Source organism: Eulemur rufifrons, chromosome 7, assembly GCF_041146395.1.
Source record: "Eulemur rufifrons isolate Redbay chromosome 7, OSU_ERuf_1, whole genome shotgun sequence".
In the NCBI taxonomy this organism is placed as follows: Eukaryota; Metazoa; Chordata; class Mammalia; order Primates; family Lemuridae; genus Eulemur; species Eulemur rufifrons.
In genome coordinates this window covers 266,235,597-266,257,127 of record NC_090989.1, presented here as the reverse complement: position 1 = coordinate 266,257,127, position 21,531 = coordinate 266,235,597, and the positions used below count along the sequence as shown (strand labels likewise).

The following is a 21,531-nucleotide window of genomic DNA, read 5'->3' as shown; positions in this document are numbered from 1 at the left end:
TACAGGTAGTTCTTATTCTTTTTTTTTTTTTTTTGAGACAGAGTCTCACTCTGTTGCCTGGGCTAGAGTGCCATGGCGTCAGCCTAGCTCACAGCAACCTCAAACTCCTGGGCTCAAGCAATCCGCCTGCCTCATCCTCCCGAGTAGCTGGGACTACAGGCATGTGTCACCATGCCCCGCTAATTTTTTCTATATATATTTTTAGCTGTCCATATAATTTCTTTCTATTTTTAGTACAGACAGGGTCTCGCTCTTGCTCAGACTGGTCTCGAACTCCTCAGCTCAAACTATCCTCCCGCCTCAGCCTCCCAGAGTGCTAGTATTATAGGTGTGAGCCACTGTGCCCGGCGGTAGTTCTTGTTCTTAATTATACCCCCTTTCTCACTCACCCTCATATCCAATCCATCACCAAGAACATTCAATTCTACTTCCAGAATACATCTCAAATCCATCCTCTTCCCATCTCCACCATCACCTCCATCCACGTCCATCCAAGACCTTGTCACCTGTTGGACTGCTGCTGTGGACCTGGACTGATCTCTCTCCTTTTGTTCTTCTTATTCTCTCCTCCTGTTCTTCTTCCGTCCATTCTCCACCCAACAGTGAAAGTGGGTTTAGTCTTAAAAACCTAAATCAGATTATTTTGTTCCCTTACTTAAAACATACCAGGAGCCTTCAGTTGCTTTAAAAATAAAATCCAAGATTTACAAGGCCCTGAGTGATTCAGCTCTGCTTTTTTCTCCACCTTCATCGCATGCAAATCTCCCTCCCACTCACTGTGCTCCAGCCACACAGGTCACTTTCCCTTTCTGGAACACACCAAGAGCTTCCTCACCTCAAGGTCTTTGCACTGGCTATCGAAATGTTCTTCCTCTGGTCCTAAGCATGGCTGGCTCAGTATCATGCTTCAGGTCCTAACTCAGATGTTACCTCTCTGCAGAGGGATCAAACCATTCTGACCAGTCTCTTTAACAGAACTCCTGCCTCAGTCTCCTGGGTAACTGGGACTACGGGCACGCATCATCATGCCCAGCTGGTGTTAATTTAAATAAATCTTGTGGAGCCAACTAAAGTCCTCATGCATTCTATTATTCTTGGTCATGCCCAAGATGGAAGCCAATCTAGTTATCTTCCATACTCTGACCCTTTCGAACCTGTGCTGCTCTCCTAGTCTAACTACCTGTTGCTGGGTTCCCTCCCAAACCTGTCCACCGAGCTTTTTAGAATTCCAGCTCCAAGGTACACAAACCTACATAATAAATGTACACCTTTGACCTCTTTACTGATGTTCCGTCTACTTCCTGCTGTAACTGAACCCTGGCTTAAGCTAAATGTTTTAGATGTCAACAATGACCAGGCAGTCTTATGAAACATTAACCATCTGTTTGGTTGGTTGCTCATGTACACACAAATGTATTCATGTCTTGGGATGCCTTGGGCCATTAAATATGTCTAAAGGTTTGATGTTGGCAAAACATGACGGCCAAGGGGTCTTGTGTCTTGTAAACATGTATGGAAAGGGAATGAAGCCTGTGAGCAAACATGGGACATGAGAGGTAGGTAGGGTTGGAAATTTATGAAATGATCACCTTGTTCTGGTCTCTGCTCTTGACTTGAGTTGTATTGACCAGAAGATTTTTTTTTTTAAAGATCTCAGAGCCAAATGACTGGCCAGGTGGGTTGGGTGGTTGTATTAAGGGCCTTATAATAACTCCAGTGACAACAGATGAGAGCCCACTCTAGGAAGCCTCCCTTAGGGAAATAACTCTGTGGTCCTGCAATAGACCAAGCATTCATAATGGGATGGAGAAGAGTGCACGCCCATTAAATCCGCTATTCTGTATCAGAGGCTCATTTAAGAGAAGCCACCTATTCCTAGAGTCAAGAATGGTTGATGGGGAGATGGAAACAGATTATACCATTTTCTGTATTTTGAATGCTATATCTCAATAAATGGACTTCTGTTTTAAAAGCCAGGATGTCAGGAGTGCTTAATTTTCTTGGCTATCTACATATTGGGGAGAAAAATAAAAATCAGAATGAATGCCAAAAATTGTTTTTTTCTTTCTGTTTTTAGGTATAACTGAAACAATTGGATACATTTAGGATTATTAATATTATAGCTATTCTTTCTATTATACTTTTCTAATCTATTACACTTTCGTAAGTAACGTTGTATCTATGAGCTTCCCACAATTGTATAATATCAAAAATTTAGCCTGTTTTACTTCTTCCCCTCACCTCACTGCTCTGGTTTTATTGAAATAATTTGGAATTTTATTTTTAGGTTTTTAAAAAAAATGCTGTTCAGCTTTTGGTTCTAGAATTCTATACTAGTAGTTACATCAAGCCCTACCACATTTAAATGATTATGGAGACTTAGCCATACATCTTGCCAAGTTCACTGTTCATTAGTGTTTCTTCTAAAACCTGTCTTCCCTCCACTCCTTTTCTGATTCATTTTTTTGTTGTTGTTGGACTGGAGTTATTTTTGAATTTTTTTTTCAGAAAAGATATACATATGGATTTTTAAAAATTCTAAAGTATCTGAAAATGACTTATTTGGGCTCTTAAGTGAACTATAGTTTAGCTGGATCTAGAATGGTAAAGTTGTAATCTTTTCCCTTCATATAGTTCTCTATAAACTTTCCTTTGTCTTTTAGTTGTCAGAATTATGGAGAAGAAATTTTATGTCAATTTTGTAATTGCAGGTTTGTCTCCCTCTATGCAAATTTTCTTTGAAAGGTACATATAGATTGAGTGTTTAGAAGATAAATACTTTATCTGTTAATTTGTTTTAAAAAGTTCAGGGATTTTATATATATTTCATTTAATATTCAGTTGGTAATAATCGCTACAATTGCATTATCATCTACTCAGGAGTTAGAGATCTGAAGATACATACTAAAAGGTACCAGAAAATTTTAATATTTAAAAGAACCCTAAGAAATATTATTTCATAGACCAAGGAATTTTTTATATAATCTCATAATTTGGCTATTCTCTATGTGTGCACATTTGGAAATTTCATTAATTCAGATATGCCTATTTTCTGTACTTCTGAACAACCTTATTTTAGATGCCTACATTTGGATTAGTCGATGGGGTTAGTGTTTTTTTTCTTTTTTCCACATGAGTGGTCTCTATCCTTATTACATGTTTATTTTTAAAATACTAACTGTGGGGTTTGAAGCTGGAGCTCATACCTAGTGACATGTTGCTTCCCATTGCAGAGATCAACTGCGGCAGCCCTCCAGAAGTGCAACACGCCACCTTGGTGGGAAGTCACAGCTCCAGGCTGGGCAGTGTGGCTCACTATGCCTGTCAAGAGGGCTTTGAGAGCCCTGGAGGAAAGATCACTTCCGTTTGCACAGAGAAAGGCACCTGGAGAGAAAGCACTTTGACATGCACAGGTACGGATTCTGTTCTGCTGGGCTCCTGTTACCTGGAAACAAAACAGCCTGCAGGAGCCTGCGGCATAAAACCGTTTAATTGCTGCCTTACTCAGTGGACTGCGCCTGGCTCTGTCATTTACCTGAGTGGGCACCTGGCTTTATACTTGTCAGCTAAATCCTGAAGATTTAGAGGGTGGATTGGGAAAATAAGCTGGATAGAAATTTTTTGCATCCATCTTTTGAAATTCACCTTAAAATCACAGTGATTCCTATCTCCTCTGCTTGGCTGGCTGAGATATTTTTCTTCATGAACCATGTTCTCAGAGGAGCATACTCCTAACTTAACATGTTGACAGCTTTTCAGAGAAAATGCAGTGCAATGAAAAATAGTTTTTCAATATTTATGTCTATTAATTGTGGTTAAACACACAAAACAGAAAATCTACTATCTTAACTATTTTTAGGTTATACAATTCAATAGTATTATATATATTCATATTGTTGTACAACCAATCTCTAGAACTTTTTCATCTTGCAAAACTGAAACTTTATAGCCATTGAAGAACAACTCCCCTCCTCCCTCTCTCCACAGCCTTGGGAACCCCAGCATTCTACTTTCTGTCTCTTATGAATTTGACATAAGCACATAGAAGTACAATCATATGGTATTTGTCTTTTGAGACTGACTGATTTCTCTAAGCATAATATCTTCAAGGTACAGCCATGTTGTAGCATGTGTCAGAATTTCTTTCCTTTTTAAAGCTGAATTACATTTCATTGTATGGATATACCACATTTTGTTTAGCTATTCGTCTGTCAATGGACACTTGGGTTGCTTCTACCTTTTGGCTATTGTGAATAATGCTGCTATGAACATGGGTGTACAAATATCTCTTTGAGACCCTGTTTTCAATTCTTCTTTTAATTCTTTTTTTTAAATTAAAACAAATTTCATTTTTTATTTTTTTTATTTTAGAGACAGGCTCTCGCTCTGTTGCCCAGGCTGGAGTGCAGTGGCGTCATCATAGCTCACTGTAACCTCAAGCTCCTGGCTTCAAGCAATCCTCCTGCCTCAGCCTCCTGAGTAGCTGGGACTACAGGCCATGCCTTCACACCTGGCTCATTTTTTATTTTTTCTAGAGACAGGGTCTCACTATTGCCCAGGCTGGTCTGGAACTCCTGGCCTCGAGCGATCCTCCTGCCTTGGCCTCCCAAAGCACTGGGATTACAGGTGTGAGTCACCACACCTGGCCCTCTATTCTTTCATATATTTTTCCAGAAGTGGAATTGTTGGTGAAAAGGAGTTTTGAGACTTCACATTCTGGCGGTGCCATCGGGCAAGGCATCACGAACCTCAGTTTCCTCATCTGGACAAGCGGGAAAGTAAAGTCTGCCTTTCCTACTTCCAAGAGTGTTGAGAGGGAGTGAAATGGGATAACCTATGGGGAGGATTTTGAAAAGTTTAAAGCACCATGCACATGTTAGTCTTTTTCCTGAAATTGTTAGCCTCACGTGAAGAGCTTCTCATGAATCAGAAGGGTACCCATGCTTCACTTCACACCTCTGCCTCCAAGAGACAAGGTGGGAAAACGCAATGATTCTTCCCATTTGTGATGGTTGATCAGGGGTGTGTGACAAATGGTTGTCACGTGGTCTCTGGGAATATATTTCTGAATATTGACGTGCTTGACTCTGAAGACAGATCTCTGAAGAGTGAAATCTCCAGGTAGCTTTGGTCCGGGTCTCTAGATTGACCGGCAGCAGAATTGTGGTAGAATGTCTTGAATCGTGCCCATCAGCATTTTCCATAGGGAAGTGTAGCCAGAGCAGGCAAAACCTGTGGACCTCTGGTGATTATTTGTCTACAGGGCAATGGCTCATAACTATCCTGGGGACAGGCATTTGATGAGATCTATCCATTCATTCAATAGGTATCTATTAGGTGTGCGCTATGTGTGAGGTACTCTGTTGGCACTACCCTCTTGGAAGTTACAGAAACTTGGAAGTTACAATAGGGGAAACAGACCTTTTCCTCAAAGACATGCACATACATGTATACATATGTTTTACAAATAAATTCAAGGCATTCATGGACCTCTGAAGTCCTTGGGTAAAGCATCTTTGGAGTAGGTAGAAAACTCAGCCCTGCTGCTGAGGCCCTGTCTGTGCCATGCACTTCTTACATTCAGTTATCTCCACTACAAACTCAAGGGGATGTAGGCAAGAGACTGCAATGGAAAAACAAAGATGGGTAGACCTGGTGAGAACCTAATTCAACCTTCTCTTAGAGAGATCGCATTGATTTGCTCAGCTTGCACAGAGAAGCAAGAGCAAGCTATAACTACACCACAGACTCCAGGGTCACAATCTTAGTAATCAGGGAAATTGAGAAGAGCTAATGCCATACTGAAGTAGACTGATGGCCACTCCAACCTATCATTGCGTCCCTAATAGCACCTCCGAGAGTTATTTGGAGGAGGTGAGGCAGCTGCTTCCTGGAATGCTGAATTCAACATTTGGGGAAGTGTCCCCAGCACAGAGCTACTGATGGAGTCACTTGGTAAGAAGGCTGGGCATAGCTTCTGGACCCTCTGCCTTTTGCTTCATTGCTCAAACTACTCTGCCGCCACCATTCAGATTTCAATGGGGGTACAAGGATTAGTCACTGCAGGAAAAACCAGTAGCTCTGCATGGGGCATAGTAAGCTATTAATTAGCTGATGCTTGTAGAGCACTTTGAAGAACAAACATGTTATGTAACTGCTAATTATAATTACTGTCCTCAGCCTGCTACCTTTCACAAAGTCTGTGGCTCCAGCTGCAGCTGTTTCCATGGGTTTATGCAAGCTTTGATTTAAGGAAAGAAAAGGCATTCTCCCCGAGAGCTGTGATCTTTCTGTGAGGAGGCCTCTCTGCCCTCAATCAGGATTGGCAGCTAAATTCAATTTCCGCAGATAAAGGGGGTGATTTACATGCTGATTAATTCATAGCGCAGTGCAGATGATCTCTGGGTAGGTAGGTAGGAGAGGCTTCTGGAAATGGTGTGAGAGCTGCTCATTACCATGGCTCTTGCTCAGCTGCCCCCTTCTTTCCTCTTTTTCCTGTTTTTCACCCATTTCTTTAGGCCCCCTCATCCCAGCTCCCTCGGTGTACTTTGTATTTATTTTCCTCCATGTTCACTTTTGGCTTCCCCCCCCCCCATTGTTTTCTACTTCTTTGCTACTCCCTGAATGCTTTTACCTCTGTTCTCTGTTTTAACTCCATCCATTTACCCCTCTTTCTCTACTTGGATGTTTAGTTCCAAACTGGGTGGAATAATTTATCTTTATTTTACCTGGATTGTTTTTAATTACCTTAAGAATATTTTTGGAGCCTCTAATCCTTTGGATTAGTAGCAGAGATCTATGTATGTTTTTAATGGAGTGAACCCTACTGAGGTGGTGGGACTTTTTTTTTTTTGGTAAGGCCAGTTTGAACTGGAAACTCCAGACAGCTGGGGATTAGGCAACCACTTCAGCGTCTGGAAAAACCCCAGGTGGAAGCTTGATGTTAATGAGTCAGTTTACCTCCAGATCAAAGAGGCTGATTCATTCTTGATAAGACTTTCCCTGGCTTCCACTCTGCACAGGTCATTTGGCTTTTTATGTTTAGAATCTGAGTTAATAATTATAAGGTTAACGCCCGCTCACTCAGTGCTCTCAGAAGGGCAACATCTCTGTTGGAACACAGGCGGTTTATCTGCCAGGATCCTTTCTGGGCCCCTAACCCGCCCCAGGCACTGCCCAGATGCCTCCAGGACTCCCGTCAGCCTCTGTCCTTCTGTTTGGTTGTGGACCCTCCTGTCCAGCTCAGCGAGTGCTCACTTGCAGCTACACACATTTCAGAGGGAACAGAAAGGTCAGCTGCAATAAATGGCCACGTTTGTATGAATAGCCACATGGCTGGGATGTATCTGGATATGTGTATGATGTTCGGACCATAAAGCACTACAGCTACCGCTGACCGACCACCAACACACACGCCCAGGGCTCTGCTAGGGCCTTAATGCTTGCTTGTGTTTCATCCTCCGTAAAACCCTGTGTAGTCAGTATTATTTTCATTTCATAGATGAGTAATCTAAGACTCATAAAGGTTAAGCAACTTCCACAGGGTCATTCAGTAACCAGCAAACGGCAGGGTCAGGATTTGAACTCAGTTCTGTAAGCCTGGAAAGCCCACATTCTCTCTCGTATGCCAGTGTCTCCCAAGCTTGAGTTATTAATATTTGTACCCCACCCTGACAATGTTTGCTATAATAAAAGTATTATTTATTTAGTATATTTCTTAAAACAATTTATATTTTAAACTTAAATTTATAATTTAAATTTATTGATTAGGGACACTTTGTCATATATGTGATATTATGAGTTTGATGAACTAGGTGTGTTTTTTCTAATAGACACAATAGTGAACATATAAAAATTTATTCATGTGCCACCAAATATCATCCTAAAGGGTGTAATACATTTTAGGAAAGCACTACTCTAAGCCATGTTCTATCTATGTATTTTATGTGACTCTAAATTAGTCTTAAAGAAAGGAAATATATTAGAACCTTTACAGCCAAACATGCATTTATTCAGAACAGTCACCTTTAGAAGCCATGACTTGATTTCAGTATTGCTGCCATTATCAAAATGTGTTTGCTTTGGAAGCCCTGTTTGGGAATGGCCTTTGGAGGTAGTTTGTGAATTGTATTGGAAGATCAGTCATGTTACTTTTGAAGTCAGATGCTGTTTGACTAGAAGTGACACTGAGTGTGACCATCTGTTTGGATCACCTGGATTTATTCTCTATGACCTTTTACTGTTTCCAAAAATAAAGAAAATGGATATAAAATTGGAAATGAAGGGAGTACACTAGACCAGCCCCTGTCCTTGCACGGTGGGACTTCTGAGAGAGTAATCTGTCTAGGTTCCCTCCCTCCTTCCTCTTCTCAGCCTCCTGAAGGGAGATCAGGCATCCAACACCCCCATTTCACTGGAGCTCTCTCGGCAAGGTCACGATGACCACCTAACTGCCAACTTCATGTTCTAGTTTCAGTTCTCATTCCTCTTACCCTGTCCACAGCAGTTAGCATTGTTGATCACTTACCTCTCCATTCACCCATCCATTCAAACAAGCACCCAAATAATGAATGTTTTTTGAGCATCTATGTCTCAAGCACTGTACCAGGGCCTGGGAATAGAGAGATAAACATGGTCTTTGCCACCATAAAGTTACATTCAGGAGAAGTAGTTATTAAATAACTAATTATATCATTATTTAATCACAAACATGATAAGTACCACACACAGAGTGATACTAGATGCTAACAGAATACCAAAATATATAACATTATATATGTACACGTACATTTGTGCATGTGTACACACACACACACACACACACACACACGCACAGACAGAGTAAAGCAAAACAAAGGTACTTGCTTTATCACCCATTGAAGCTTTGTTGCCCCCAATCCAGTGAGAGTTCAACTGGGTGCTGTGGGAACTCCTTTTTTTAAGCCAGAGGCCCAAGTGTTCTACAGTGGGACAGGCCAAAGACCTGCTCTACCTACCTCTACCCAAAGCCAAGCCTCAGATCTGATCGGACTCTGCTGGTGCTCCATCAGGAGGGCAGAGCCATCTGAGAGGAGAGAGGGATGGAGTTGCCCCAATGTCTGGGTGACCTGCTCCAGGCCCTTCTTGGGTCAGGAGTGAGGAGGTCGTGGGGGATTGGTGGGAAAGAAGGGAGATAACTTTCAAGGAAGAGACACTCTTCAAATCCTTTCTTTCCTTCATTCCTGGACATCACTCTCTCTGCCAGCCTCCTACCTCTCTTCTGTGTTTCCCAGTGTTCTGCCCTTGGGCTACTCACCCCCTATGTCCCACTTGGATGTCTCACCTGCACCCACGGCTTCAACTTCCATTCCTATATCCATGGCTTCCAAGACTATTTTTTCCTGAATAGTCAGCAGGTAACTCAGATTTAGCATACGGTCAACACAGTTGGGCAGTCTCTTTCTCGCCACCCTGTTCTGCCTCCACCTGTGTTTCTTAGCAGAGCAGTGGAGACTCTCAGGCTCAAGGGCTGCCACTCAGTCTGGACTCCTCGCCGTTCCTTCTCCCTCACCTCCCATTGTTTCTCCTTCAGAATTGTCTCTCGTTTTGTTACACAGGAATCTGATTTCATGTCTTAGCCTCTTCAGTGCAAAGGTGCTTAGCTGTGGAGTCTGACACAACTAGTTCTGAATCCTGACTTGACTGCTTAAGGTTACTTAACATCTCTAAGCTCAGGTCTATAACACGGACCTATTGAATCTATTAAGTATCTAGCTCATGGGGTTATTTTGAAGATTAAATGAAATGATACATTTAAAGTACTGCACACGCTATCTGGTCCATAGTAATAACTTAATGAATGTTCGCTCTTCTTACTGTGTCCGTCATTATTGCTTACGACTGCTGGGGAGATGAGCTTGAGTCTAGAAAGAGCGATCCCTGTCTGACATACAGTAATCGCAGAGTAAATGGTGCTGTATTCTTTCCTCGTGACCTCTGATTCTTCAAAATACACCCAAACTGTTCCTGTCATTTTCGTGCGTTCAGCTCTCTGTGCTTGTAGGAGTCAGTCTGCACCTACTCTGGCCAGCAAGGCCTTTCCCAGTCTGACCCTGTCCTCCCTCCCTGTGCGGGCTCAGTTCCCATCTTTCCTCCTCCTTGGTCACGTGACCCCCCCCACCACTCTGGGCCACACCCTCTTACTGTCCCAGGCATTGAACCTGCTGTCCTGTCTGCTTACGTGTCTTCCCTGATCTCCAACCATTTATCCATTAAGGTCATGCCCTCCATGAAGCTGGCCTTCCGGGGCCCTCCAGTGAGAGTTGATGTTTTCTTTCTCTATGCCCTGTGATGTGTGGGTGTAGCTGTGTAATAATTTGTAACTTATTGAGTTGTAATTTTCCCACTTGCCTGTTTGCTCCCTCCATGAGACAACGTGCTCCTTGAGGGAAGGACCGATGTTCTGAACATGCTCACAGCCCAGTGCCTGGCATGGTAGGAGGTGTGGCATTTGATAGCCACACCAGCCGATCAGTTAGTGATGCAGAGTGAATGGAAGAGCCCTGGAGACAGTTCCAAAGAAGACTTTCAGAAATGTTTTCAGTTATTATCAGTACTATTGGAATTGGGGTGTACCACCCCAAGTCATCTCTTTTAAAAGGGCAGCATTAATGTAGATGTTCAATATCTGATATGTTTGTAAAGAAGTTTCTCCAGCTGATTTGTTGACACCTAGAGGGAAATGCAACCAAACTTTGTTAAATTTCTTCCTGGGATGAAATATCTGACATCTTTATAATTGGATCTGAATCCCATCTGTGTAGAGAGCATGGCACAGGCTGGAGGCAGATGGCATCTCCGAGATGCCATTTACAGTTGTCATAGTGAATGAACAAAAAGGAAGGACAAGAAAGAAAACTCCTTTCTAATCTCTGCTTGGGTGACAGAGGGGCACAGAGTAAGAAGAAAATTTGCTTTACTGGCAACTCAGAGAGAAGGTGAGGGGTGGGACGTTTCCTTTTCCTTTTGGACTAGGTGCTGGGTCAGCAGCAGAGGGATGTGTGCGTGAGCAGAGGTGTCGAGAGCTTTGGGGCTTTGAAGGGCAGTGCACAGGGAAGGGGCCAGGAATATTTGGGGCTTGTTCGGGCTGATAAAAGACCAGGGCCAGCATCATCTTTGTGCTATCCAAGAGGGTGAACTGATAAGGCCATGGCATCTCCTAGGTTACCCATGCCCACGACTGGAATTACCTGTGTTCTGGGGAGAAATATTGATATAGAGATCCTGAAATGCTTTAGACAGCCATAGGTGACCTGCTATCCTTGCAGGAGTTTGCCTATTTTCCTCTCTCTGCCTCCATTGGTCTTCCCAGGTCATGTGGGGTGTAGAATCTAGGTAGTGGTGCTGATGGGATGATTTAGTGAAGATGTGAAATCTTCTATGGGCAGAGAGACCAGTAGGCCAGGGTTAATTCAAAGCTGGTGTTGGTTCCGAGTACGGGAGAAATGAGTTGACCCCAACAGGTGCCTACGGTTCAGGCTTCCTTTCCCACTTGGAGGCTGAGAAGAGATTTACTAGAAGGGAGGGACAGGAGCTGAGTTGAGGACAGTCATTTTCTGAGAGGGAGAATTATCTTTGTCACTCTTCTGGATGGGAATCTTGCCTTGGGTTTCCCAGAAAACAGAGCCTGGGGCAGGGGGCTTATATTTATTATGCAACAGGGAATAAAACCCCAGGAAGCAGGAGCAGTGGGGGCCAAGGGCAGTAAAGCAGGGAAGGAAGGAGAACCAATATAAGGATGCCTTGTTGTACTGGTCTCCACTGAGGACAAGGACTGCTCCCTCTGTGCCACAGCGTCCTGAGAGGCTGCAGAAACAAAGTCTTCGTAGGACTGCCCTTCAGGGGAAAGAAGGGGGAAGGACTTATCCACTAGATCTTCTCCCCATGGGGCTCTAACTCCCCTGCACTTCCAGGTTGCATGTGCACGAGTGTGGGTGCTGCAGCAGGGAAGCCCCAGAGTGGGAGGCAAGACGTGGGCATGTTGTCAAAGCCCATAAGGGATTGGAACAGTGAGCAGATGAGCCGGAGAGAGTTCAAAGAATTCATAAGAGGTGTCTGCTTCAGTAGGGATGCTTGGAATATCCATGTTCGGTGACGTGGAGATTCCCTTCTCCAGGGATGACGGTATGGTGGCTTCCGTCTGCAGGGAGGTTTTTTCTTTTTGACGCCATTGGAAATGAAATTGTTTTCTTAATTTCATTTTTGGAGTGTTCATTGCTAGTGTGTAGAAATGCAATAGATTTTTGTACATTTACCTTATTTCCTGCAACTTGGCTACACTCCTTTCTTAGCTTTAATAGGTGTGTGTGTGTGTGTGTGTGTATTCCTTACGGTTTTCTGTATACAAGATAGTAGCGTTTGAAAATAGAGAGTCTTATTTTTCTGTAGGGAATATAATTTTAAAGAAATACAAAGCTAGATCCCCCACCCCTTCCTGTCTGAACAGCCACCTAGGTGGTTGACTGGGTCCACTGGAAGCTTGTTACCTCAGGGAACCAAGACCCTAGTATGGTAGCCCACATTGCTAAATTCATTACATGGAATTTAGGCAGAATATTTAAAAGAAGCAAAGCAACCCAGAGAAGTCAGTGGCTTCCTGATAGACCAGGATTCAATGGCTTCAGTTAAAGGAGTCCCGCAAGTACCTAGGGACCTTGTGGAGAATGTATTTAGCTTACCCCGAGCTGCTCCTGGGGAGTGGTCCTGTGTGGTGATACATGTCATCTTCCTCCTTGGGAATAAGAGCGCCCCACCACCTGGATGGGATGGGAAAGGTAGAAGCAGGTCTTACCTGTGCTTTGTAGGGAAGATTCAACTCAGGACTCCTGGGCCTTGTTCCAGATGCCAGTGACATCCATGGCCTGTGAGGCTAATTGCAGGTTGGCATTCTTACCTATACTCGAGCAGGAATCTTTCCTTTTCTTCCAAGTCAGGTAATGTGCCAGGCTCATTCCTGACGAAGGGAAGTTGGGTGAGTGGCCTGGGACAGCTTGAGCTGCCTGACTCGGTATCCAAATGGCGGTATGAATGGTGAGCAGCAGAGACGCCAGCTGTGCAGACAAACTAATCTCCATTAGGATTTTTCCAAAGCCCATTGATACATTCCGTGAGTCAATCCTCTTCTTCTATTTTAGAAATCATGACAGAAATTCACGATGTCTCAGTGTTTAATAACACCTGTGTGAGATGGCAAATAAACGCAGGAGGAATAAACTCCAAGATCACGTATGTGGTAAGTAAAGTGGTCTACTTGTCCCTGCTAGGGCGGCGGTGGTAACTCATGGGGATCTGAGCCAGAGGGACTTGTTTCCATGCAAGCGTCTCAATCTACTTGCTTTCTAATCCCACTGGCATTTAAAAAGAGTGGGTAGGATTTTTAAGATATCTGGATTATTTGGTTATTTTACACTTTGTGTTTAACATAGTTGTCACTTGACAGGGTGTGTATGTGGGGGATGCATTTATATTTGGCATCATCATTATTGCTTGTTTCCAAGCACTTGCGTTCACTCCCCCAGAGCAAGCCTGGACGCACCTGCTGACATAGTGACAGATGCAGCGGGCGGTCCTCACGTGGTGACTGCCTGCTTTTGTGTGCGGGACAGCACTTCCTAGAGGGATGCCTCATTTATGTCACTTCTTAAAGGGTTTATTGATCACTGGGATGATCAGACTTGATCACCAGATACCAGATAGCAGAGGTTGACCTTATTTATCCTCCCCGGTTGAGCAGTGCAGTGTGAAATAGAAGAATAGGATCCGGTACCACAAAGTCTCGGTTGTATTGACGAGAGTCATGGTGGGCTGTCTTGTCTTTTCCTCTCACAAAGGTATACATTAAAGGACAACAGTTGGACCTGATGGAATCAGTTCACGAGGAGACGGTCAACCTGACCACAGAGAGCAGGACCCCAGAAGTGTGCCTAGACCTGTACCCAGGCGCCAACTACACCGTGAGCATATCCACAGCCCCTCCCGGGCGCTCTGTGCCAGCCGTCATTGCTTTCCAGACAGCTGGTAGGTGGAAGTGAAGTCTCATTTCCTCCTGGAAAATGCTAAGCACAGGCTGTGGCGAAACATTTTTCAGAATCAATCATCTGGGCAGGAGAGTTCACACTTGCTTTCTGAGCTTTATACTCAGCGGGAATGTAGTTGCTCTGAGGTCAGAATCACAGCGGGTCTAGTAGGAGAGATTCCTGTCCTAGTGGCACCAGTTTGAATGGACTCTGATGTGCTGTTTCCCAGCTGAGTCCTCTGGTAGAGATAGAAGGTAATAAAAAGACATTTAAAAGAGGAAAATGGGCCAGGTATGGTGGCTCACGCCTGTAATCCTAACACTCTGGGAGACCAAGGCAGGAGGATCACTTGAGGCCAGGAGTTCGAGACCAGCCTGAGCAAGAGCGAGACCCCATCTCTACCAAAAATAGAAAAGTTAGCCAGGCATGGTGGTGTGAGCCTGTAATCCCAGCTACTCAGGAGGCTGAGGCAGGAGGATCATTTGAGCCCAGGAGTTGGAGGTTGCAATGATCACATATGATTAATATGGTGACCAATTAGAGAAACTTTACAAAATTAATGATAAACCACTATGGGCTTAGAGAGATATGTCTTCTTTAAAAGATCATCCCAGGACTTGAAACTCATCTGTCACTGTTCAGTGAGGATGACAGGTTGCTGCTCAGTGTCAGCTGTTTCTACTGATATCTGATTACCTCTTCCAGTTACTTTCCACTGGGAAAATCGTGGTCTTTGGAGGCAGGCAGGTCTGGTTTTGCATTTTAACTTTGTGTTGAAGAGTTGGGTAATGAGTTATTTAATGTCTCTGGACTGCTTTCCTCTGTCTGAAATTTTAAATGGAATTGGATTAAATTTGCAAGTTAATCTAGTGAGAATTAGGATTTATATTGAGTCATCCCAACTGGAAGTGAGGTATGTTTCTACATTTACTCAGTATCTACTCGTCTTTCTCTATTTAGCACTGTGGTACAGATTTGTCATTCTCTTCCTCTAGATCCTGCACATTCCATTGTCTGATTTCATTATCGGGGTTATGCTGGTTCCCTTAAAATGACTTGGGAAGGTTTCCATATTTTTTTTTTTTTTTTTTTTTTTGCTCTGGAACAGTTTATACCCTTTGGAATTATTCCCTTCCTTTAAAGTTTTCTCATAAGATCATTTAAGTTTCACTCCTTTAGGGAGATGATTCTTTAACAACTTTGTCAATTTCTTCCTTGACTTGGGGTCTAAATTTCTTACATTTACTTGAGTCAATTTTTATAATTTATATTTTTCTCAAATATGTCCATTTGTTTGAGATTTTAAATATGTCGGCAGAAGTGTCGCATGGTATATTTGCTTACAATTCCTCTGGGGCTATAGGCTATATAATCCCAGCTTATTCTGACTTCTAATTTTGGTTTTCTCTCTCTTTTCAAAAGTTGATTAGCATGTCTGTTTTATTACTGTTTCCTTTTCCCAAAGAATGAACTCTTGGGTTTTTAAATTTTCTTCTTTCTAACTCATTAATTTCTCCTCATATTTTTATTATGTATCTCTTAAATTGGTTATATTGTTCTGTTTCTAAATTCTTGAGTTGAATGCATTAAAAAGTCAACTTATTTCCATTCTTTCCTGTTTGATAATAAAAGTTTTTAATGCTTCTCTTTCCCTTTCATATTTGAGCTTTGGCAGAATTCCTTAGGCATTGATGTGCATTTTCTTTACTTTCAAGTCATGATATAATTACTGTTCTGATTTTTTTCTTTGATTACAAAATTATTTATGATATTTTAATGTATGTTCTCTTTACCCTTACTTTCAAAGCCTTATATAATTGCTATTTGGATTTCCCCTTTGATTGAAGAATTAATTATAAGTGTTTTATACAAGTAGTTTTTTTCCTTTGTAACATTTAGAACAATTATACTTCCTTGTTCATTTCCAGTTTTATTATATTTTGTTATGCTTGGGGGGATTTGTTGACATTTTCTTGGGCCTTACTACTTGGCCAAGTTTGGTAATTTCAATAGATGCTGGATAATAAGGTAGAGTGTTTGCTAGTAGGTGATGTAAGATCTAGTCTTAAATCAACTTTATTAATGAGGCTATTCAGGATTCCTTGTTTGGGTTTTTTTTTTCTTCCTTACTTGGATTGCCATTTTTCTCAATTTCTCTTAGGGATTCTAATTGGTTTGTTTTACATGTTTTGATGTTGTGATATTAATGTTCATGACTGCTATCTTCATTATAGATTCTTTCACTAGTACCAAATGGCTCACCTTAGCCTGTTTAATTTTTTTTTTTTTTGCCTTGAACTATACTTTGCTAATAATATTGGTTTTCTTGATTTCTTTATGTTTGCATTTGCATGATATGCCTTTGCCTACTTTTTTTCTTCTTAAAAGCTTTCTCGATAACATTGCTATAGGTGTACTCTAGGAGACAGGAGACAGCTATGTTGAGAACCTTTCTGGGACAAGTTTTATTTTTGAATAGATAGATTTTCCAGCTTACATTATTTTTTTGTGATATGATTTTCCTTTCTTCTGTCATCTTAGTGTTTCTCTTTTTTTATGCTACTTTGCTATATCTTTTGTTTTCTATCTTTTTGCTATACAGATTCTCTTTTTTAGTGAGTCAGACAGTATAGATTTTGTTTTTATTCTATAATATAAGTGATCACATTAAAAAACAAACTATTTGGGTGTATATTTCTTTTATTTCCAGTGTTAAGAATGAAATGTTAACTTCTCCCCGAATAAGATAAGGAAGTTAGCATTCTTTGCTTCCTTTTATTCCTTCCCCTCTCTCTTCCCTTATATTATTGTTCTAATATGGCATTTCATTGTCAGCTTCTCATTTTTTTTTAAGTTTTTTTTTTTTGAGAGAAGATCTCACTCTGTTACCCTGGCTGGAGTGCAGTGGTGTGATCATAGCTCACTGCAGAACTCCTGGTCTCAAGTGATCCTCTTGCCTTACCCTCCTGAGTAGCTGAGACTATAGGCATGTGCTATCACACCTGGGTAATTTTTCTTATTTTTTTGTAGAGATGGGGTCTCACTGTGTTACTCAGACTGATCTCGAACTCCTGGCCTCCCAAAGCGCTGGGATGTTAGGCATGAGCCACTGCACCTGGCCTATTGCTTTTTTTAAAGTTTGTTTTTGGCTCTTCAAATACCTGTATTCCACATTGTTTTCCATTTTTCCCTTTTTATGTCCACGTCTTTTTCCTCTGCCTTCTGTATGTAACAAGTTTGTTATCTATATGCATTTTACACATATAGGCATTTATGCATTTACATGTCCAGTTTTTACCATTTCTGATGCACTTTAAATTCCGTTGTTGCACTTTCATTTCCTTTTCTTTGGGTCTCATCTAGTTCCCTTTTTATTTCTGCCTCTCTCAACCAGTTTCCTCTCTGCTGTTACATTCTCTTGTTATCTCTTGTTTGAATCCATTTTTTAAAGTTTTTATTGAAAATACAAAACAGATGCTGCCTAATTTTACGAATACTTTGCTCAAGATTTTGTTTTTCAAAATATGCTCATTCTTTGCATTTTAAGCACAATTTCCCTTTCTACCCCTCTCCTTTACAAAATCATTTTATAGGCCTTTTTTTTTTTTTTTTTTTTTTTTTTTTGCTTCCAGATAGATAAAGTTCTGTCTAGGTCTGATATTTCCCTCATAATAAAATTGGATGATATTCCCTTTGATCTTACTTTTGGTTGGATAATGTTAGGATGCTTATCTCGGATCTCATCGTGAAGGCTTTGCTGCGGGTTGGGTGATCCAGTGTCCTTCGGGCAGCAGCTGGGAGAAAGCCCCCACCCTGAGCTGTATTTCTGATCACTGTGCTATCTTGATTGGTGAAGCTGTTGGCCTTGGACCTGGCTTCTTTGTGGTGCTACATCCTACTGAGGCAGGAAAGAGGCAGGTCCCTTCCTCTGTTAAACCAGGGTCTCTGTCAGGTGGGACCTGCAAGTCCCTAGGCCTCTACTTTCATGTCCTCCCTTGTTACTGATGCATGCTGGGGAAGGACTATTATTATTATTATTATCAGCAGCAGTAGCAGCAATAGTATTATTAGTATACATACTTTTTACTCTGGTTGCCTATCAGAATTGCCTGTTGAACTTTTTAAAAAAATACAGATGTCCAACCATGACTTCCAATCTGCTGTGTGCAGGTGATTCTGATATGCAACTGGATTTGAGACCCACTGGGTTAAATGGCCCTGGATGGGAGCGTTCATCACTGACCTGTCCCGTGGCCTGTCTTTCTTCTTCCAAGGGCACCAGTTCTCTTCTGGTTCCTTCCTTTGAAACTTGGAGACCATGGTCCTTCCCTTGGAAGGCGGGTTGCTCAGTAGCTCTCAGTGTCTTTCTTTCTCCTGGTCCCTTCCACACTGTGCTGAGCAGAAATGTCTTTATGTTTCTGCCTCGCATATAGCAACCGACCCTTCTTTCCAACCCAGATGCAAATTTTGACCCATTTTCACTTATTCTCAGTCACTCTGTCAGGACTGGGTGTGGGAAGTGGGAGCCAGATGCCTGTGAGCACATTGCCATCTTCCCCTGAATTCAGACTGTAACGGCTACCTTATGTGACAACAATGAGATGGAAACAACGCAGACTGCACGCTGCCTATGTTCTGTGAGCGAACAGACATGTGCTTTATGGGATATTTCTTAATATATTCATTTGGTGTTCCTGAAAATCATATGCATACACGTGGCAATTTTCATTTCTCATGTCCTTATGAAATCGTTAAAATTTGTGAAGATAAAGGAGAGCACATATGATAGGTCTCCAAATCCTCTCTCATAACCATATTTCTACATTTTCCAATTATAGCCAGAAATATTTGATTCTCCCAGCTAATTGCCTTGCGCTGCAAATGTCAGTGATAGTGAAAATGCTGGGGACAGTTCTGATTTTGACTGGAATAATTTATTGTGATCATTATTACTTCTTAGGTAGCAGAGACTCCCATGGGAGAAATACACATTAAAGATAGTTATAAAATAGCTTCTTTCTGGTAGACATTTAACTTTTTCTCATTGGTAGAGAACATGCAGGCCTGTTTGTTAGGAAATTTGCTTTTCCTTGAAAATTACCTGTATTACTCCTGGACTCTTTGTGATTTCTTTGATTCATTAGTAACCAAACTCTCCTTTATAACTACATGAAGAAAATAGAATATTGTAGGACTGAATTAGACTGCAGGAGGTGTGAAATGAATTTTTCTATACAATGGTTGAAACAAGTCTGCTTTCTGATTATTATTATTTTTTTTTTTTGCTCTTGAAATACTGTCTGCTGTGAAAACAAATTTCTGTTTGCCTGGTCATGTACTTTCTGGTCATTTTTTAGGTTGGAAAGCATTCGCCCTAAGAGTTTTAACTCATAGCCTTTGATTTTTATTCACCTTTTTCCTTATTCTCAGACTCTCTGGCTACTGGTACACTTACCTTCATGACATTTTGTTATGGACTATGCAGGTGATAGGATTAACTTTCTAAAAATATCACAGCTTTATTCATTTACAGTCATTTAAACGTATTTCCTTTGATGCTCTCAACGACAGCCTGTGACATAAGAAAAGCAAGCTGGATTCCTTGATTCCACAAATAAGGAAACTGAGGTTTAGGGGGTTCAGTGACTGAGCTGATGTCATTACAAGTAAGAAGCTGCAGAACCAGGACTTGAAGCTAAGTCTGCGGTTGCCAGATTTAATGCTCTTCCTGTTAAATACCCAATTGACTCTCTTAAGGAGTCAGAATTTTACTTGTATTTAGCCATGATGTGTTTTGCTAAGATGATGCAACCTATCTATATGTTCTCTCTTTTCTTTTAGAAGACGATCTCTTAGAAGATGATGGAATTTTCAACATTTCAATATTTAATGAAACTTGTTTGAAATTGAACAGGCATTCTAGGAAAGTTGGATCAGAACGAATATATCAAGTAAGAAGATCTCGTCTTCTATCTGTCAAAGATTGTGTCACTTAAAAATCTGGGTGATCTCCAAGTGAGGATCCAAAGTATTTAAAAATGAATGAACTCTAGACAGTTTGTGATTGTTCTTTCTAGAGCAGATGTGAGATGTGAGATGGATATGAGGGAACTAAATTGAAGAAAGACACTATATTTGGTGACGTGCTATCATTTTCCCTGCCTGGTATTTCACACTTATATTTTATTTTAGTGCATTTAAATAATTGCAGTTTATTTTGCCACGAAATTCACATTTGAGCACGGATTTTTAAGAAATTCATTGCATGGCTGTTGGCCCTCATTTACTTTAAATTTTTTTTAAACATCACAAGTAAAATTATAAGTAAATTCAGGCAGGAACTAAGATTTATTTTCATGTCATTTTTAGTGCCTAGCAAATCATCTGGCAGAGAGTAAACTCAGTAAGTACTAAATTAAAATTAATTAATGTATTCAATAACCATTTAACTGAAAGAGTATTATGGATTGGGACCCAGAAATTCTAATTCAAACTTATAGAAATACATTAATACAAGTAAATGAGCAACTACAATGTGGTGTAATGAGTGCTTTGATAAAAAGTAAATAAATAATAAAATAGAAGATTGTGTGTGTGTGTCCAGGTATAATTTTTTTACAAGAAGCAAAGACTATGCTGAGTCATAGAAAAGAAGCAGGAATTAGCCAGATGAAAGAACTGGGGAGAGGTTGAAGACGGGCATTGCGAGCAAGTAGAGTAGCAAGAAGAGTAGGAAAAGATGAGGCAACGATCTAAGCAGCGGCCAGGTCGTGGGGCCCCCTATGCCATGCTTTTGAATTTAGATTTTATTTTGATGTCTATGTGGAGCCACTAAAGGATTTTAAGTGGGCAAGTGAAATTTCCATATTAGAAAGAACACTAAAGCTAGAAACATATTCAAGTACTCAGATAATTTTAATATATAATAAAGATGATTTTTCAAATCAGTAGAGAAAGGAAGGTTTTATTCAATAGATGGTTCTAGGACCACTAGTTGACAACTTGGTTAAGAAAACAAATAATTCTTACTTCATACCCTATACAGAAATAATTAAAGAGTAAAATTGAAAAATATTGCTTTTTAAAATATGTTAGACAAAGATTAATTTATGTAACATGTGAAGCACTCTTAAATCCACTGGGAAAAAAGTGAACATTCAAAAGCAGTTTACAAAAGAGGTAAATACATATTTCCCAAACACGTGGGAACGCATGTTTTGCCTCACTTGTAAGCGGTTCAGAGAAATAGGGACTGCTGCAAGATCCTGGGGGAGCAACTCTGATGATGACACAGTCTAGAATGTGGCCATAGATATGGGTGGCTGGAGTGGACTGGAGGAAGTTCACAGCATTGACCTCAAGGAACTCTGAGACTGAGTTTCGATGGCTTATCTATAAGGATCTTTAAGTTATCCAAGGGAATTTGAAGAGTCTGGGAGAGAGGAATCCCTGTGAACTAGGTGTCACGGTCTTGGAC

At 41.2% G+C, this 21,531-nt stretch overlaps 1 protein-coding gene across 2 annotated transcripts in view; it reads left to right on the top strand.

Annotated features, from left to right (window-relative positions):
- The window catches only part of SUSD1 (sushi domain containing 1), a 98,636-nt gene that overhangs the window by 33,829 nt on the left and 43,276 nt on the right, over window positions 1-21,531 (top strand). For both annotated transcript variants that reach the window (XM_069474555.1, XM_069474554.1), the window contains exons 6-9: window positions 3,234-3,413; window positions 13,173-13,270; window positions 13,869-14,055; window positions 19,896-20,005. In XM_069474555.1, the coding sequence (XP_069330656.1) occupies window positions 3,234-3,413; window positions 13,173-13,270; window positions 13,869-14,055; window positions 19,896-20,005 (575 nt within the window). The remainder of the gene's footprint in view (window positions 1-3,233; window positions 3,414-13,172; window positions 13,271-13,868; window positions 14,056-19,895; window positions 20,006-21,531) is intronic.